The sequence below is a fragment of the Hippopotamus amphibius genome, chromosome 12, assembly GCF_030028045.1.
Source record: "Hippopotamus amphibius kiboko isolate mHipAmp2 chromosome 12, mHipAmp2.hap2, whole genome shotgun sequence".
In the NCBI taxonomy this organism is placed as follows: Eukaryota; Metazoa; Chordata; class Mammalia; order Artiodactyla; family Hippopotamidae; genus Hippopotamus; species Hippopotamus amphibius.
In genome coordinates, this window is record NC_080197.1 from 62926087 (window position 1) to 62942076 (window position 15990).

Consider the following 15990-nt stretch of genomic DNA (forward strand, 5'->3'; position numbering starts at 1 on the left):
TTTTGTTAAACTTTATTTGTTCTACAAATAGAGAAAGTTAAAATGTTTCCAAACAAAACAATATATCTTCTTACCTTGCTAATGGGCTTTTCTTTCTCCCTTTTAATCGTAGCTGGAATTCCCGCACCTATATATTTTGGAGCTTTAGTGGACTCCACATGCTTACACTGGGGAACTTTGAAATGTGGTGAGTCAGGGGCATGCAGGATGTATGATTCTACCAACTTCAGGTAAAGATAATAATTTTTTAAATAGCTTTCTAAGACTGTGCATAAAATGGTACCACTCATGTCTAACATTTTCTTTGTCAAATGACCAGACTACTTTTGGCTTTGTTTCCATAATAGATACTGGTACTGTACCTTCATTTCTTATTTATATACTAGAATTTTATTTCCTCAATATTTTCAAAGTACTTGATAAATATAAGCATGGGCGGCTCTCAAAAGCTTCTTCCTTAAATTGGTTGCAGTCAATATATTATTGAAGGTCATGGCTGTATGAAAGCTACCTATCTAAATTATATTACTCTCAAGTATCTGCATTTAATCCTACACCATTTCAGCATCCTACTAGCTTAAATCCTTACTTTCTTTTGCCATCCACTTCTGATTTCTAAAATGGTATTTCTTCCTCCCTTATTAAATTTCACTGACACAATATTTTTCATGTCCCTTAAAGCCTTGTTTTTTGTTAATATAGATTTGATTTTGAACAAACCTCATATGATAAAATTAACCTGTTTTTGAACAATACTCTTCCAATATTCTTTTTATTTTCACATTCTTTTCCATTATGAGTCATGAATTTGGTTTAAATTTATATTAATCTCTTTTTATTAGGCAGTAAGAAAATTCTTTCATTTTCTAAAAATGATTTAGCATTATTTAAAATAGTCTAAGGTCTTCTCTTGATCAGTAAAAGGATATATGTCAAAAACTGTGAAGAGAGTAAACAAAAATAGATTCATGTTTTCATCAGTTCCTCTTTCCCCTAAAGTTCTACATGGGTAATGTGGAGGCGGGCCCAGGTATATACCGTGCATGCAATGGATTTCCATCAGAATTGAGGAAAGCCAAGGATCCCTAGTGTAGGTTGGCCTCATCCTGCTGCTTTGATTCCTGTTGTTAGCAGCCTTGATTAAATGCTATTTCAGACAAAATTATTATATTTGGTACCATCCTCTGATGATCAGGTGAACTAGAATGACCAATGAAGTGTACTCATGAGAAAATTCATTAGAAAATAATACAGTGTAAAAACAAGAGTTACATATTGATAGACAATTCTTCATGGGTTCCTTGAATTTTGGCATACCTTGTTGGCAGAGGTTTTTTTTTTCTGAACTATCTTTTCAAAGATGTTTGAATAGTAAATGACCTTGGAAGATGAAAATGGTCTTTCCCTCTGGAGCAGACTTTTCTGCCCATGATGATAAAGGTAACATCTCCCTCTGGGGCAAATGTTGGCAGATTTGCTTTCAACCCATTTAAATGATTGAGATTTCCTAAACTCAGGATTGCTTAGCTGTGACCCAAACCCAGTGTGTGCACAATATCCACCTGGGTCTCCCGTGTCCTCACTTTGGGACTTGGGGGCTGAAAACTAACCTGAACATGAAGCTTGTGGTGATTGCTATATTGAGAGTAAAAAAGTCCTCTGTCTCTGACCAAGGAGTCTTGTATCTTCTGCCAGCAGCCACGCAACCATGGCAGGCTAATCTGTTACCTTAAAATCCAGGTGAGATCTAGGACTCTTTTATAGTTCTTGAGAACGGAAATACTGATGAACTTAAAAACTGGCCAAAAATGTAAGGATGATCACACGTTTATTACCATCAAATGGAAAGTGGGGAAAGGATTAAGGAAAATTTGATGGAAGTAAGGCATAGGAAAATAAAAGCACACAAAATAATTGAACATATAAGCCTAAATATACCAGATTTCATAATAAATGTAATCCAATTGAACTTGCTTCTTAAAAGATAGTGCCTTTCATATTGGAGTTTTCAAAATTCCAGCCATATGTTCCCAAATTCCACATATCTTACAAGAGATAGCCTAAAAATATATTGCAAAGAAAGGTTGAAGGTAAAGGTCAGAAAAGATAAACCAGACAAGTATTAAATCAAGTTTCTGTGGTTATATTAATGACTGTAAGACAAAATAGAATTTAAAGTGAAAAGAATTAATAGAGTTAAAGGACAGTATTATTTAATCATAAAAAACACTTTACCAAAAATATATAATAATCATGAACCCATATAAATCTATCAATATAACCTCAAATATAAAAAACAAAAATTCACAAAATTACAAGAAAAAATCTACAGAGTGGAAAATTTCAGCACACTTCTGCAAGTGAATATGAAATACAAATGAAAAATTAGTGAGAATATAGAAGATTTGAGCCATCGAACTGTGCAAAAATGATCTATTATAGATATATAGTGATTTTTTTTAATGCAACTAACAGCAACCATAGGAAAATAATACATACTTCATTGTAAAGGAGATTTAAAAAGAAACCCTTTTGCACATTATTGCTGTGATATTAAGGAGGGAATAAGATAGAGATACACCCAAGAACTAGATCAAATGATCTGCTCCCTCTGTAATTATTCCCAGTGTCACTATGAAAAGAACTAGGAAAGACCTCAGAACCTGGAGGATTGGGAAAAGCAAAGGGAAAATGATCAAATTTGAAGAGAAACAGAGCAAAGAAAACCAAAATAAACAAAGAACAACAAAATACTCAAAAAGAGCTTGTAAACTAAAACATTAACATACATGAATAAGAAAGACAAGCACATAAACTACCAATTGAAACATGACTTCATTCCAGATTAAATTTAATCTAATATGAGTCTGACAAAGACTTTAAAATAAGTATGTTTAACTCAATAAGATTAAAAATAATAAGTTGATGGCATAATACCCATTAAAAATGAATAAGAAATTATGAAAAAATTATAGCAGAAATAAGAATATCAAAAAACACTCTTGGGGCTTCCTAGGTGGCGCAGTGGTTAAGAATCCGCCTGCCAATACAGAGGTCATGGGTTCGATCCCAGCTCCAGGAAGATCCCACATGCCGCGGAACAACTAAGCCCGTGTGCCAAAAAAAAAAATAAATAAATAAAAAGATGATCAAAAAAAAAAAACACTCTTGGACATATATACACTACCAACTGTAAAATAGATAGCTAGTGGGAAGCTGCTGCATAACACAGGGAGATCAACTAGATGGTGAGTGATGACTTAGAGGGCTGGGATAGGGAAGGTAGGAAGCAGTCACAGGAGGGAGGGGATATGGGGATAAATGTATAAATACAGCTGATTCACTTTGTTGTACAGCAGAAACTGGCATAACAGTGTAAAGCAATTATATTCCAATAAAGAGCTTAAAAAAGAGCACTCTTGGAAATATTAGAGATTAAATGAATAGCATTGAAGTAAAAGGAATCTTAAATACATAATAAATTTCAAGTCAACATGAGAATTGGTGAACTGGAAGAGAGTACAGAAGAATTTATCTAGAATGTACATCAATAATTTGAACTGATTAAACAAAAATGAACAACCTAAGTAACGTTGAAGACCAATTGACAATTAAAGGATATATCTCAGAAATTTTCTAAAACAGAGAATAGAGGAAATGGTAGAGATAAAGAATTAATGGCTTAGAATTCCCTAGAATTTGATAGAGACTTACATTTTCAGATCAAAAGTGCACTTCAAATGCTAGTGGAATAAATTAAATAGACATATCAGAGTGAAATTACATATGCTCAAGATAAAGAAAAAACATAAACACTACCCAGAGAAATAAGCATGTGGCTTAAAAGAAATAATAATTAGACAATAGCAGATAGGTCTTCAACAACCGTAGACCCTAATATCTTCATTATCCTTATTGCTTTGGGTTTGGGTTGGAACAAAAACACAAACCAGAGAGCAAGAAATGGGCAAATGTGACTGCATATAAAATTAAAAAAAAATTTTGGCAACAGAAAACACTATAGACAATGAAGAATGATAGAACACAAATTGGGAACATCAGGAATTCTCATCCACTGCTGGTGGTCAATAAAAATGATTGAAAAGAACTTTGGGGCAATATTTACTAAGTTGCATCCTCTAAGATGCTTAGACACATTTTAGAGAAGCTCTTGCTCATGTGCACAAGGAGACATGTCATCAAATGTTTATTGCAGTTTTGTTGCTACTATAAAAAATGTGAACAAAATTCTCCAGTAGGAAAATGAATGATAAGCTGTGATGTGTTTGTTACTGAACTCAGGTTTGGCTGCTTACCACTCAAAAGCCAATAATTCAAGAGGCAATGTCAGTGGAAAGGAAAGGTGCTATAGTCAGAAAAGCTGCCAGTCTGGGGAGATGGTGGGCTCATGTCAAGAGACCAACTCCAAAGATTCTGCTCAGCCTTGACAGTATTTAAAGGAAAAAATGGGCATGGGAAGGGAAGAATCGCAGTGAATCCTCGGGGCAGGAGGTTGGGTTCTGCATCTTCCTCCACTGAGTGCCGATTGGCTGACTCTCTCTTCAGATGTTATCTCGCCTGAATGATCTGCGTGCAGAATTGCTAAGGGAGCTGTAGCGGGAAGAGACCACATCATTCTTTAGCTCTTAAATTCTTCATTCCTACTTCTTTTTATCTAGGAAAAGAATCAACAGATTAGACAAAGCATGGTGTGCATTCAAGAAAGCGTAAGTCAGGAGTTAGTTTCAATTTTTTAGTGATTTCATTCCTTAGAGGGGGACTGAAATGGGGAAGCAGGAAAGGGGCAAAAGAGTTGCTTTCAAGTTCGTACATTGCAATGTGGTTCAACAGTTAAAAATAAATGATGTAGACTACATGTATAAGCCTAGTTTTAAAACGGTGGGCTGATAGGAAAAATTTCAGAATAAAAATATAGTATTATGCCAATTATTTAAAATGTAAAAATATATACAATAATTTTATAAATTATGAATGGATACATGCATACTTTGTAAAGCTATAAAAATAAAATAAGAACAAAATCCATAAAATTCAACATAGTGTTACACCTGGGATGGGTTAGAATGTAATAGGATCACAGGAATACACAGGGGAATTAAATGTATTAATATTTTCTTTTGAATTGGAAGCAAAAATGGCAAAATTAAATCATTTAAAACACCTGGATGGTGAGTACAAATATGTTTAACTCTTTTTTTCCACATTCTTGAAATGTTTCCTAATAAGAGAAAATTTTAGAAGTAGAAAAAGGAATATAAGAAGCAGAAATTAATAGACTACATACCAGAGAGGTAACCCCCCAAAAAAGCTGTGTTTTTGAAACGACTAAAATATAATAATAACAATAATCTGGAAAGGCAAATAAAGAAAGTGAAGAGGCACAAATAAACACTATTAAGAATGAAAAAGGAAATATAAGTATAGATACTTAGGAATTTTAGACATAATAATTTGAAAACATTAGTTTTCTAGATAAATATGTATTACCAACTTTTACTATAAATATATAGAAATTTTAAAATGTGAATCAGTCAAAACTTCTCATCTTCCAAAGACATCAAGTCCAGAAGCTTTTAAGGCAAGTTTTACAAACCTTCAATGAACTGATAATGCCTGCATTATATAAATTATTCCTAGAAATGGAAAAAGAGGGAAAATTTCCCAATTCATATTACAGAGCTAGTGCAATCTTGATATTGACATTAGACAAGTTCAGTACAAGGAAAAAAGTATAAGCTGATTTAACTTATACATGCAAAAATTTAACAAATTGAATCTAATAATGTATAAAAACTAACAGAGTTTGTTATATATAGTAATAATAATCTTGAATATTCTGCTAACTACATGCAGAAGAATGATTTGGTGGTATTTTACAAATTCACAACTAAAACTTTGAGCAGAGTCAGAAGAGGAGAAAGAAACTTTCTTAACCCAATTAAGAAAGAAAACTCAGCAGGAAATATAATAAGTAGTGATTCTTTGGAAGCATTCTTACTAAATACTGAAATAAAACTGCTATCACTCTCAGTATTAAATTTAAGTTGGTGAAACTATTCAATGTAAAAAGATAAAATAAAAACAGTAACAAAAGATTAGAAAAGAGGAAAATAAATCTAGATTTTCTGGATAAAAGAATTCCCCAAAGCATTTTAACAAACGTTAGAATTCATAGGCGAATTCATGAGGTTCATTCATAAGATTGACGTGCAAGACAATTAGCTGCTGTTGTCCTAAAGGGAGTAAAATACTAATAATTAAAAATATGCAAAACTAGTTTATATTCACCACATTATCTCTGTAAGTTTTGGTGTGTTTTAATTTTTTTTTTTTGATAGATACATCTACCTTGGATTGCCAGCGGCACTAAGAGGAACCAGCTATATTCCAGCCTTTTTGATCCTCTTTATTTTGAGGAAGTATCGTTTACCCGAGGGAAATGCCTCTTCAGAAACTATGCTGGAGACAAAGTTTACAGGGAAGGAAAATGACAGCAAAGAGATGGACCAAAATTCCAAAGTTTTGAATGATGGTGTATTGAAGACTAAACTATAATGCTCTTTTATATCATGCTTCCCAGAGTTGGAGAACATACTACAACTTAATCATTTTTAAAATCAATAGAAGCACTGAAGGTAACTTTTCCCTGTCTTTAAAAACCTCAACTTTTTTTTTTTTACTCAAGGTAAAAAAATGTTCACCAATGGTATTTCTGAGGCAACAATGGCATTTGAGATTTTCCTCAGAGGGACATTTATAAACAACCTTCAAAACAAGATATTAGACCAGCTTTATTTTTATGTTAAATTGTTAAAACAGCAATTTCTCTTTTAAATCATGCAAAATAAGGGCATATTTCCCACATCTCTTCCAAATGATTCTAAAAATTTCCTATTATGAAAATCTATTTAATTTCATTGAATTTCTGCTTTGATATCAAGATTATTTAGAGAGACTGAAATTCTTATCTTCTTATCTGAATATATAAGTATTTTATTGAAATTTATGACTTCAAATGAAAGAAGACTAAATCTTTTTATTCTATTTTGGAATTGTTCTTTGACTCTTCTGTTCATTCCAGACATGATTCTTTTAAAATAGATTACTCACTAATATGCCATCACTTGCTTTCAATTCATTCCCTGCTTTTTGACTCATGTCATATATTTGCTCATTTTGTTCAGAGTACTGACAAACTTAATCAGGTAATTAAAAATCATGTAGCAAAGATTGTTGGATTTTTTTTTTTCAGCAATTCAAACCTGACAACTAAACTCTCTTAAAAACAAGTGTGTAAGTCAAAGGGTGAAAGGACAGTGTTAGGAAAAACACTAAGTCCTTAAAGGCTGTTTGTATTGCCAGATATTATCAAAAATACAGTTTCCCAGATTCAGGAGGCCTCCTTAGTCTAATGTTTATGTCACCCAAGGTGTCCTAAGTTAGAACACAAACACTAATTTTCCACACATCCTCTTAAAGAATGAAGTGTTTAAAAAGTAGCTTCTGTTATGGAACTGAGATTAGTAAAATTCAAGGTGCACATTTAGAACTAAATCTACTCATTATTATTTTACAGCTTAGGGATACAATAAAAGTATAAAAGGATTTTAGAGACACAGGAGGCCTTATGGATGGTGCGGAGTTTCTGGTTCAAGAGAGTAGAATGAACAGCCATGTTTATCTACGTCTCCCTCCCACCGAAAGGACAGTCAGTATAGATATAATGACAGAATTCCCTTAATGGTAAGGAGGATGTGGAGAGGGAGGATTGGAGAAGTGGATGCCAATATACTCTGGTTATTTATGTGTCATATAAAGGGAACAGGTGTGTCTCCAGGGATGGAGCTGGGTGGCAGGAGCTGTCATGCAGGGTGCACTTAGAAGGAGCCTGGGATGCAGGTAGGAGCCTCTGGGTTGGAAGTTTGAAGAATACAAGTTAGACCAAAAATAGACCACAAGTTAGACAGGAAATAGGCCAGTTAATTGAAGGACTGTTTACATATATTTTGCAGAGCAATAGGATTTCCTGAAAATTGGATGTGTCATTTAAGAAGAAAGCAACAGAGAGGACTGGGTAGAACAGGTTTGGGGGGAAGATTTAAGAGTTAAGTTCTGTGCTCACAAAGTTTGAGACTTCATCTCTGTGCATATTAAAAGCACCACGATTAAGACAGAAACAGTGTTGACACCAGAGACAGGAGCTAAAACCATTGGAAGTGAGGAGTCCCAACTCAGGGGAGGTGTGGCAGCAGCAGTGAAGGACAGTTGCATATTAGGGTCAGATGACATGAAACTTGGAGCTGCTTTATTTGGGAAGGGAGGAAATGGAGAGAAAGTTCTGCAAGCTAGAAGAGGAGCAAGAACTCACCCTATATCAAGAGAAATGAAAAAAAAGTCAACAGCTACCACATGAGATGCTTCTGCGGGGAGCAGTGTCCTCAGAAGAAACCCAGATTTTGGTGAGGCTACGGCTGTGAAGAGTTTGCAGGTACATGAGTTTGAGAATATGGACCGGTTTGGAGATGAGGGACACTGAGTTCCAGGAGACAAACTGAAAGTGGGCAGATTTCAAAAAGTGGAGTCAGAGAAAAAGTCGAGAATTGGAGGTACATGGAAATTAAACAATGAAAATTAGAAGAAGGGAAACGACAGATCATCTGGAATTCTGGGACTTTTGACATAATGAGATTAGTCCTGATGTCCTGATGGGTTTCAAGGCAGAGAGTGTTGGTGAGACTGTGAGTGATGAAATTAGGAGGGATCATGACTGGACTTCCTCGTGACCCCTTGTCATGGGGGCAAACTGAAGAAACAGAATCTTCCTTGGGTACCTGCAGCTCTTTCTTGACTTCTATTGATGGGTTTAAGGTGATGAGAGAAAGTTGGTTTTAACTCTGTGTACAATTCACCCACTTGAATACCCTCAGAGGAGCAGAGTAGGCCCAGAGAGATGTGATTTTGGACCCAGTGTCTTGGGCTCACTCTTATTCCCTGCTAGGAAAGATGGCATTTCACTCTAGGGTCCTCTTTTGACACTTCTCAGTGGAGGAAAGAAAACTGGAGAAAGTGAGTGTTGGAGTGCTTCTGACCTCCGGTGATCAAGTCCATGAGGCCTGGGAATTTGCCCTCCCTCAGGACAGGGTAGATGTAAAGGCATAGCAGATGGAAGTAGAAGAGATAAACAGCAGGAAAACAGGTAATGGGACATCTAAGATCATTCATTGCCTTATTTAATGTTGTGAGGAATCTAAGTTTATGGAATTAGAAATTGTTTAATATATCATTTATAATGCTAAATATAACCAATATTTATGGGAACTTTAAAAGTAAGTACTTAAAAAACCCACAAAAAGTGGGAAAAGACATGTAAAGGGAAGGAGAGGAATTCTTCATATTTTATAGCCTGGAGTTGAAATGTATTTTAAGCTTAATAAATTCAGATAAAATTGGCAAACACATCTCATCAGAACTGCTAAGAAGTGGTTCCCTCTGTAGCACTGGCCGCAGGAAGAGAAACAAAGAACAATGCATTTGCCTTTCATTTTTGTTCCTTTTATGCTGATTTCTTTTCCCCGTGCATGAAAAAAAATAGTATTTCATAAAGAACAATGCATTGGCAAAAATAAAAGAAAGAAAATATGGCATTTTACAGAAAGGGTAGAAACTGTGTCCTCCAATTGTGAGAGTTTTAAAGGTTCTGCAATGGGTGTCTTTTTGTTTTTACAAATTTATTTATTTATTTATTGGCTGTGTTGGGTCTTTGTTGCTCTGCCAGGGCTTTCTCTAGTTGCAGCGAGCAGGGGCTACTCTTTGTTGCAGTGCAAGGGCTTCTTGTTGCAGTGGCTTCTCTTGTTGCAGAGCAGGGCTCTAGGCGCACGGGCTTGAATAGTTCTGGCACACAGGCTCAATAGTTATGGCTTGCAGGCTTAGTAGTTCTGTGGCATGTGGTATCTTCCTCGACCAGGGCTGCAACCTGTGTCCCCTGTATCGGCAGGCAGATTGTTAACCAGTACGCCACCAGGGAAGCCCCCAATGGGTGTTTATTGAACAATTTTTCTTGTTTCTATCCTTGGTTGTAGAGGATATGTGTGTGGGTGTATGTATGTAAGAAAGGCGGTAATGAAAGAAGTTGTAGGCTGTAAAATTCAAGTTGGTGTCATTTTATTAGGGTGAATAAGTATACACAGAAAACAATGACAGAACAACAAATAACAGCACAAAGTAATTTCAGATCCTACGGACACATGGTGAGTCACTAAGTAATCAGAGTATTTTGCAAAAGCTTCCCATTCGGTCTTGAGGGGAAATGATGATTCTGAATTGAGAAAAGAAAGAAAGACTGCATCTTGATTGACAGAAGAGTAAAAGCAAATGTAAGAATATCTCCTTTGCTGCTGGCTACGGTCACAGAGACTACAAGCTTTGATCAGTGAGATACTGGCAGAAGCGTGCTAATTTGGGAAGGGATTTCTTTCCAAAATAAGAAGACAAAGCTTCCTAGGAAGATGTTTTGCCCTTTATCCTTCTTCCCTCTGGAACTGAAGATATTAGGCCCCAAGGAGGAGCAAGAAGTCATCTTGCCACCAAGAGGCAAGAAGCATAGAGATGAAAGATGATGAAATACGGTGTGGCGGGAAGACAGGGAGACCCTGGCCACCAGCAGGGGCAGGTCCAAGTTTTGTGGACTTTTTTTTTTTTTAATTTTTGGCTGCATTGGGCTTCATTGCTGTGCACGGGCTTTCTCTAGTTGTGGCAAGCGGGGGCTGCTCTTCATTGTGGTGCACAGGCTTCTCATTGCATGGCTTCTCTTGTTGTAGAGCACGGGCTCCAGGTGCATGGGCTTCTGTAGTTGCAGTATGTGGGCTCAGTAGTTGCAGCATGAGGACCCTAGAGCTCACGGGCTTCAGCAGCTGTGGCGCATGGGCTTAGTTGCTCCACGGCATGTGGGATATTTCCGGACCAGGGATCCAACCCGTGTGCCCTGCACTGGCAGACGGATTCTTAAACACTGTGCCACCAGGCAAGTCCCAGAGTTTTGTGGACTTTTAAGCTTACAAAATTTGAAAGGAAGGCCTATAAAAAATTCAAAATGATGAATACAAAATAAAGTTAAAAATGAATATTTACTTAGAATGAGAACAAAAATCACAATAAATTCCATGTGATATGCTTTAGGACACAATCATGATTTTTTTTTTTTAAAGCCCTTCTGAAAACATTAAAGTTAAATGGGAAATTTATTTTGAATAAAGCTTTCCTGCTGATGTTCGGAGTGAGAAGTAAATGGCTGCTATGGCAATTTCTATTTAACATTATGTCCTAGTTAGGGAAATGGGAAGAAAAAGAATTAAAATGTGTAAGGATAAGTGAAGAAAAGAAATAAAACTATTGGTGACATATTTGTATTGCAGAAAATCTGCAAGTTGCTACAGATAAACTATCAACATGATTAAGTGAATTTCAACAAAGTTCACTGGTTACAAGAGCAATCCACAAAATCGAATATAGTTGTTCATATATCAATAGCAATTAGGCAATAATGTTAGTAAAGCATACTATTTAGTGTAGCATCAAAAAAAAAAAAAAAAACACACTGAAATCCTAACAATAAATCTCATAACAGGTATCTAAGACCTCTACCCCCAAAACTACAAAGCAGTATTCAAATTAAGACCTATATCATGTTCATTTATTAAAAGATTTAATACTGTAAGGATGTCAGTTCTCCCAAATTTTATCTATAGGTTCAGTGAAATCTCAAACAAAATCCCAGTACTTTTTGAAATGTGGTTATTGACAAGATTACATTGGAAATGTAAAGGGTCAAGAAGAAATCAAAGCAATCCTGAAGAAGAATAAAGTTGGAGAAGCCCACCACCAGATAATAGGACTTATAAAGCTAAAGGAATTCAGCCAGTGTGATATTGATGACCAGTCTCCCATCCCTGGTGCCACCCAATCTGACATTGCTGGTGCCACTCTCTCTTTCTTGCAGAGACCTTCTTTACCCCAAGCAGAGTCCAACACCATGTGGTGCTGGGCTGCTGCTTTCCTACCTGGAAACCCATCTTCCCCTCCTCAGGTGTCAGCACCTCACATCCACCCTTCACTCTGTTCTCCCCCACAGTGATGACTTCTGCACCCATGTCAGGGTGCCCCATGTGTGGTGTCCCCCTTATACTCCTGTGATGGTTGGTGCTATATGTCAACTTGGCTGGGACACAGTATCCAGATACTTGGTCAAACATTATTCTAGATGTTTCTGTGAAGGGCTTTTTTAGGTGCGATTAACGTTTAAATCAGGAGAAATTGAGTAAAATGGATTACCTTCCATGCTGTGGGTGGGCCTCAACCAATCAGTTGAAGGCGTTAATAGAAAAAGACTGACCTCGCCTGTGGAGGAAGAAATTCTCCCAGCAGACTGCCTCTGGACTCATAATGCAACATCAGCCTTTCCCTGGGTCTCCAGGCTTCCCCCTACTATCTATCTATCTTCTATCTATCAATCTATCCATCTATCTATCTATATCTATCTATCTATCATCTATCTATCTATATATCTATCTATCCATCTATCATCTATCTCTCTATCATCTATCTCTCTATCACCTATCTATCATCTTTCTATCTATCTCCTCTTGGTCTTGTTTTTCTGGAAAACCTGGCTAATAGACACTTCCTTGGATTCTCTCACCCCTGTGGACACTCTCCTAACACTGCTTGGACTCTTACATCCCACTCAGGGCCCTATAGTTCCCCTTAAACAGCTACCCTCCACCTGCACCTACCAACACACCTACTTGCTTGTCCTCATCCAATAGCTCAGGGTTGAATTATTCAGGAGGGAAAAAGGACAAGACAAAGGAAGGAGAAGAAAAGAGAAGAACAGGAAAGGAAGGAGGGGGAGAAAACAATTGAATATTTGATAAATTTTAGAAAGTGAATATTAAGTTGGATGATATATATCTAGAGAGTAGATGCATATTGTCAAGTGTATTTTACAAGTTCATCTGTGTCTAGGTAATAAGTGAGAGTAATAAATGCTATTACACAATATTGTGGCCTCGAAATTTACATTGATTTCTTATTACCTCCTGCTCTAGGATGAATAGAAAGAAAGATCTTTTATGGATTGTACATTTTAAATGTTTTTCCATTTGTTCAACCACATAGCAGGCATAGGAAATCTTGGAAGTGATTTTAAAATTTATGAATCACGTATCTAATTTTTAAATTTATCACTCGAGAGATTTGTGGATCCAACAAACACCTGCCTGAGTTGACTGTTTTTATGTTTTTAAACAAGGCACTTACTTTCCTTTTAACTGTTCTCAATGTTGTAGCCTGATATACATGTATATGACTTATAAATGTGATTCATACAGAACACAAATTATGGAAATGGCCCAAGTAGTACTTAGAGCTCTATTACAAACAAAGCTATTGAAGTAAAGCCTTGTGTGTGATAAAAACAAACTGTGAAACTTTTCTTGCAATCAGCCCTAAGAAAAATTCAAGCAAATGTTACTTTAAAATAAGAGGAAGTAAAAAAAGGAAATCACAAGATTCTTAGAGACCTCAGATGTCTGTGACTCCTGTAAGTACGGCTATTAGCGTAGCTGATACCATCTTAGGCACTAACAGTTTCTCCTGCCCCTCTGCTGACACTACCCAGGACTGTACTGTATAGAAAATTACTTCTCTCTTGTCAAGGGCTTTGCAGTTAATAGATACTGTTTAATAATCATTAGTAACAGGTATGCTCTGTTAGTGCCCAAATAGTGATGAAAACCTTCCCTGACGTATTCCCAGCATCCACAAGACTAGTTCCCCACTCACAAATCTTGACTAAGGAATGCCCGTGCTCTTTGCAAGCACCTAAGTCATGTCCTGGGTTAACTAAAATTGTCCCAGTGGCCCCTGGGCAGTGTGAGTGCAGCTGTGAATGCTTCTGAATCCCACCGTGTGAATAAGTTACCCTATAATAAACTGATCCATTGATTACATGGAGCTACCTGCCTTGCTTTTCGGTTTCAAGATGCCTTCTCAGTTCAGTGGGCATTTTTCATTCCTTCCATGCTCCAACACTGTTAAAGTCAATTTCTAAATAAAATAATAATTTAACATATCCTAATGATATGTCAATCTTGGTAGATTCAAAAGACATCCTTCACCAATTCAAAAAGATACCTGCACCCCAACATCTACAGCAGCATTGCTCACAATAGTCAAGATATGGGAACAACCTAAGTATTTATGAATGAATGAATGAATGAATGAATGAAGATGGAATGTTATTGAGACATAAAAAAAGAGTGAAATCTTGTCATTTGTGACAACATGGATGGACCTGGAAGGTATATTATGCTTAGTGAAATAAGGGAGAAAATACTGTGTGTTTTTACTTATGTTAAGAATCTAAACGACAAAACAAGTGAATGACTATAACAGAACAGAAACAGACTCACAGATACAGAGAACAAACTAGTGGTTACCACAGGAGAGAGAGGTGGGAGGAGGGGCAAAATAGGTGAAGGGGATTAAGAGGTACAAATTGCCAGTTATAAAATAAATAAATCAAGGGGACATAGAGCACAGGGAATCTAGTCAATATTTTATAATAACTTTGGCGTGTAATCTATAAAAATATCAAATCGCTATGTTGTACCCCTGAAAGTAGTATAATATTGTAAGTCAACTAAGCTTCAATAAAAAAATACTTTCTTCACCAATATCATTTTTGATAACGAAATGAAATGATAGAAATTATGAAGGGAGGGGAAGCGAGAGATATTCCTCCTCTCAGTAAAGATATACTGTGCTGAGTTTCTTAGAATGGCTAATACTGAGGGAGACATATTTAGGTAGGTTTAATATGTGTGGAAAACCTCATTCTTTTCATAATTCTGTATGTTTCCTTAAGACCTGGGAGAAAAATCACTTGCAGACCCAGTGTAGTATATACCTACTAACATCTAATAACTTTGCCACATTGGAAATATTCTTGTGGTCATTCCAAATATCAGATGTATGTGCAAGATTATATCTTTTCTTCCACCTTTACTCTTTTTTTTTTTTTATCTTTTATTTTATTTTATTTTATTTTTTTGGGGGGGTACACCAGGTTCAATCAACTGTTTTTATACACATATCCCCGTATTCCCTCCCTTCCTTGACGCCCCCCCTCGAGTCCCCCCCACCCTCCCTGCCCCAGTCCTCTAAGGCATCTTCCATCCTCGAGTTGGTCTCCCTTTGTTATACAACAACTTCCCACTGACTATTTTACAGTTGGTAGTATATATATGTCTGTGCTACTCTCTCGCTTCTTCTCAGTTTCCCCTTCACCCCCCGCCCCCTCCCATACCTCGAGTTCTCCAGTCCATTCTCTGTATCTGCTTCCTTGTTCTTGTCACTGAGTTCCTCAGTACCATTTTTAGATTCTGTATATGTGAGTTAGCATACAATATTTGTCCTTCTCTTTCTGACTTACTTCACTATGTATGACAGATTGTAGTTCTATCCACCTCATTGCATATAGCTCCATCTCATCCCTTTTTATAGCTGAGTAATATTCCATTGTATATATATGCCACATCTTCTGTATCCATTCATTTGTTGATGGGCATTTAGGTTGCTTCCATGTCCTGGCTATTGTAAAGAGTGCTGCAATAAACATTATGGTACAAGTTTCTTTTGGGATTATGGTTTTCTTTGGGTATATGCCCAGGAGTGGGATGACTGGATCATATGGTAGTTCTATTTGTAGTTTTTTAAGGAACCTCCAAATTGTTTTCCATAGTGGCTGTACCAACTTACAGTCTCACCAACAGTGCAGGAGAGTTACCTTTTCTCCACACCCTCTCCAACATTTGTTGTTTCCAGACTTTGTGATGATGGCCATTCTGATCGGTGTGAGGTGATACCTCATTGTGGCTTTGACTTGCATTTCTCTGATGATGAGTGATGTTG

General features: G+C 36.5%; 1 protein-coding gene across 1 annotated transcript in view; it reads left to right on the forward strand.

Moving 5' to 3' along the window:
• SLCO1A2 (solute carrier organic anion transporter family member 1A2) overlaps positions 1-6876 on the forward strand; it is a 40578-nt gene extending 33702 nt beyond the window's left edge. The window contains exons 14-15 of the mRNA XM_057701937.1: positions 113-230; positions 6360-6876. Of these exons, the coding sequence (XP_057557920.1) occupies positions 113-230; positions 6360-6576 (335 nt within the window). The 3' untranslated portion in view covers positions 6577-6876. The remainder of the gene's footprint in view (positions 1-112; positions 231-6359) is intronic.
• The last annotated feature ends 9114 nt before the right edge of the window (positions 6877-15990 follow it).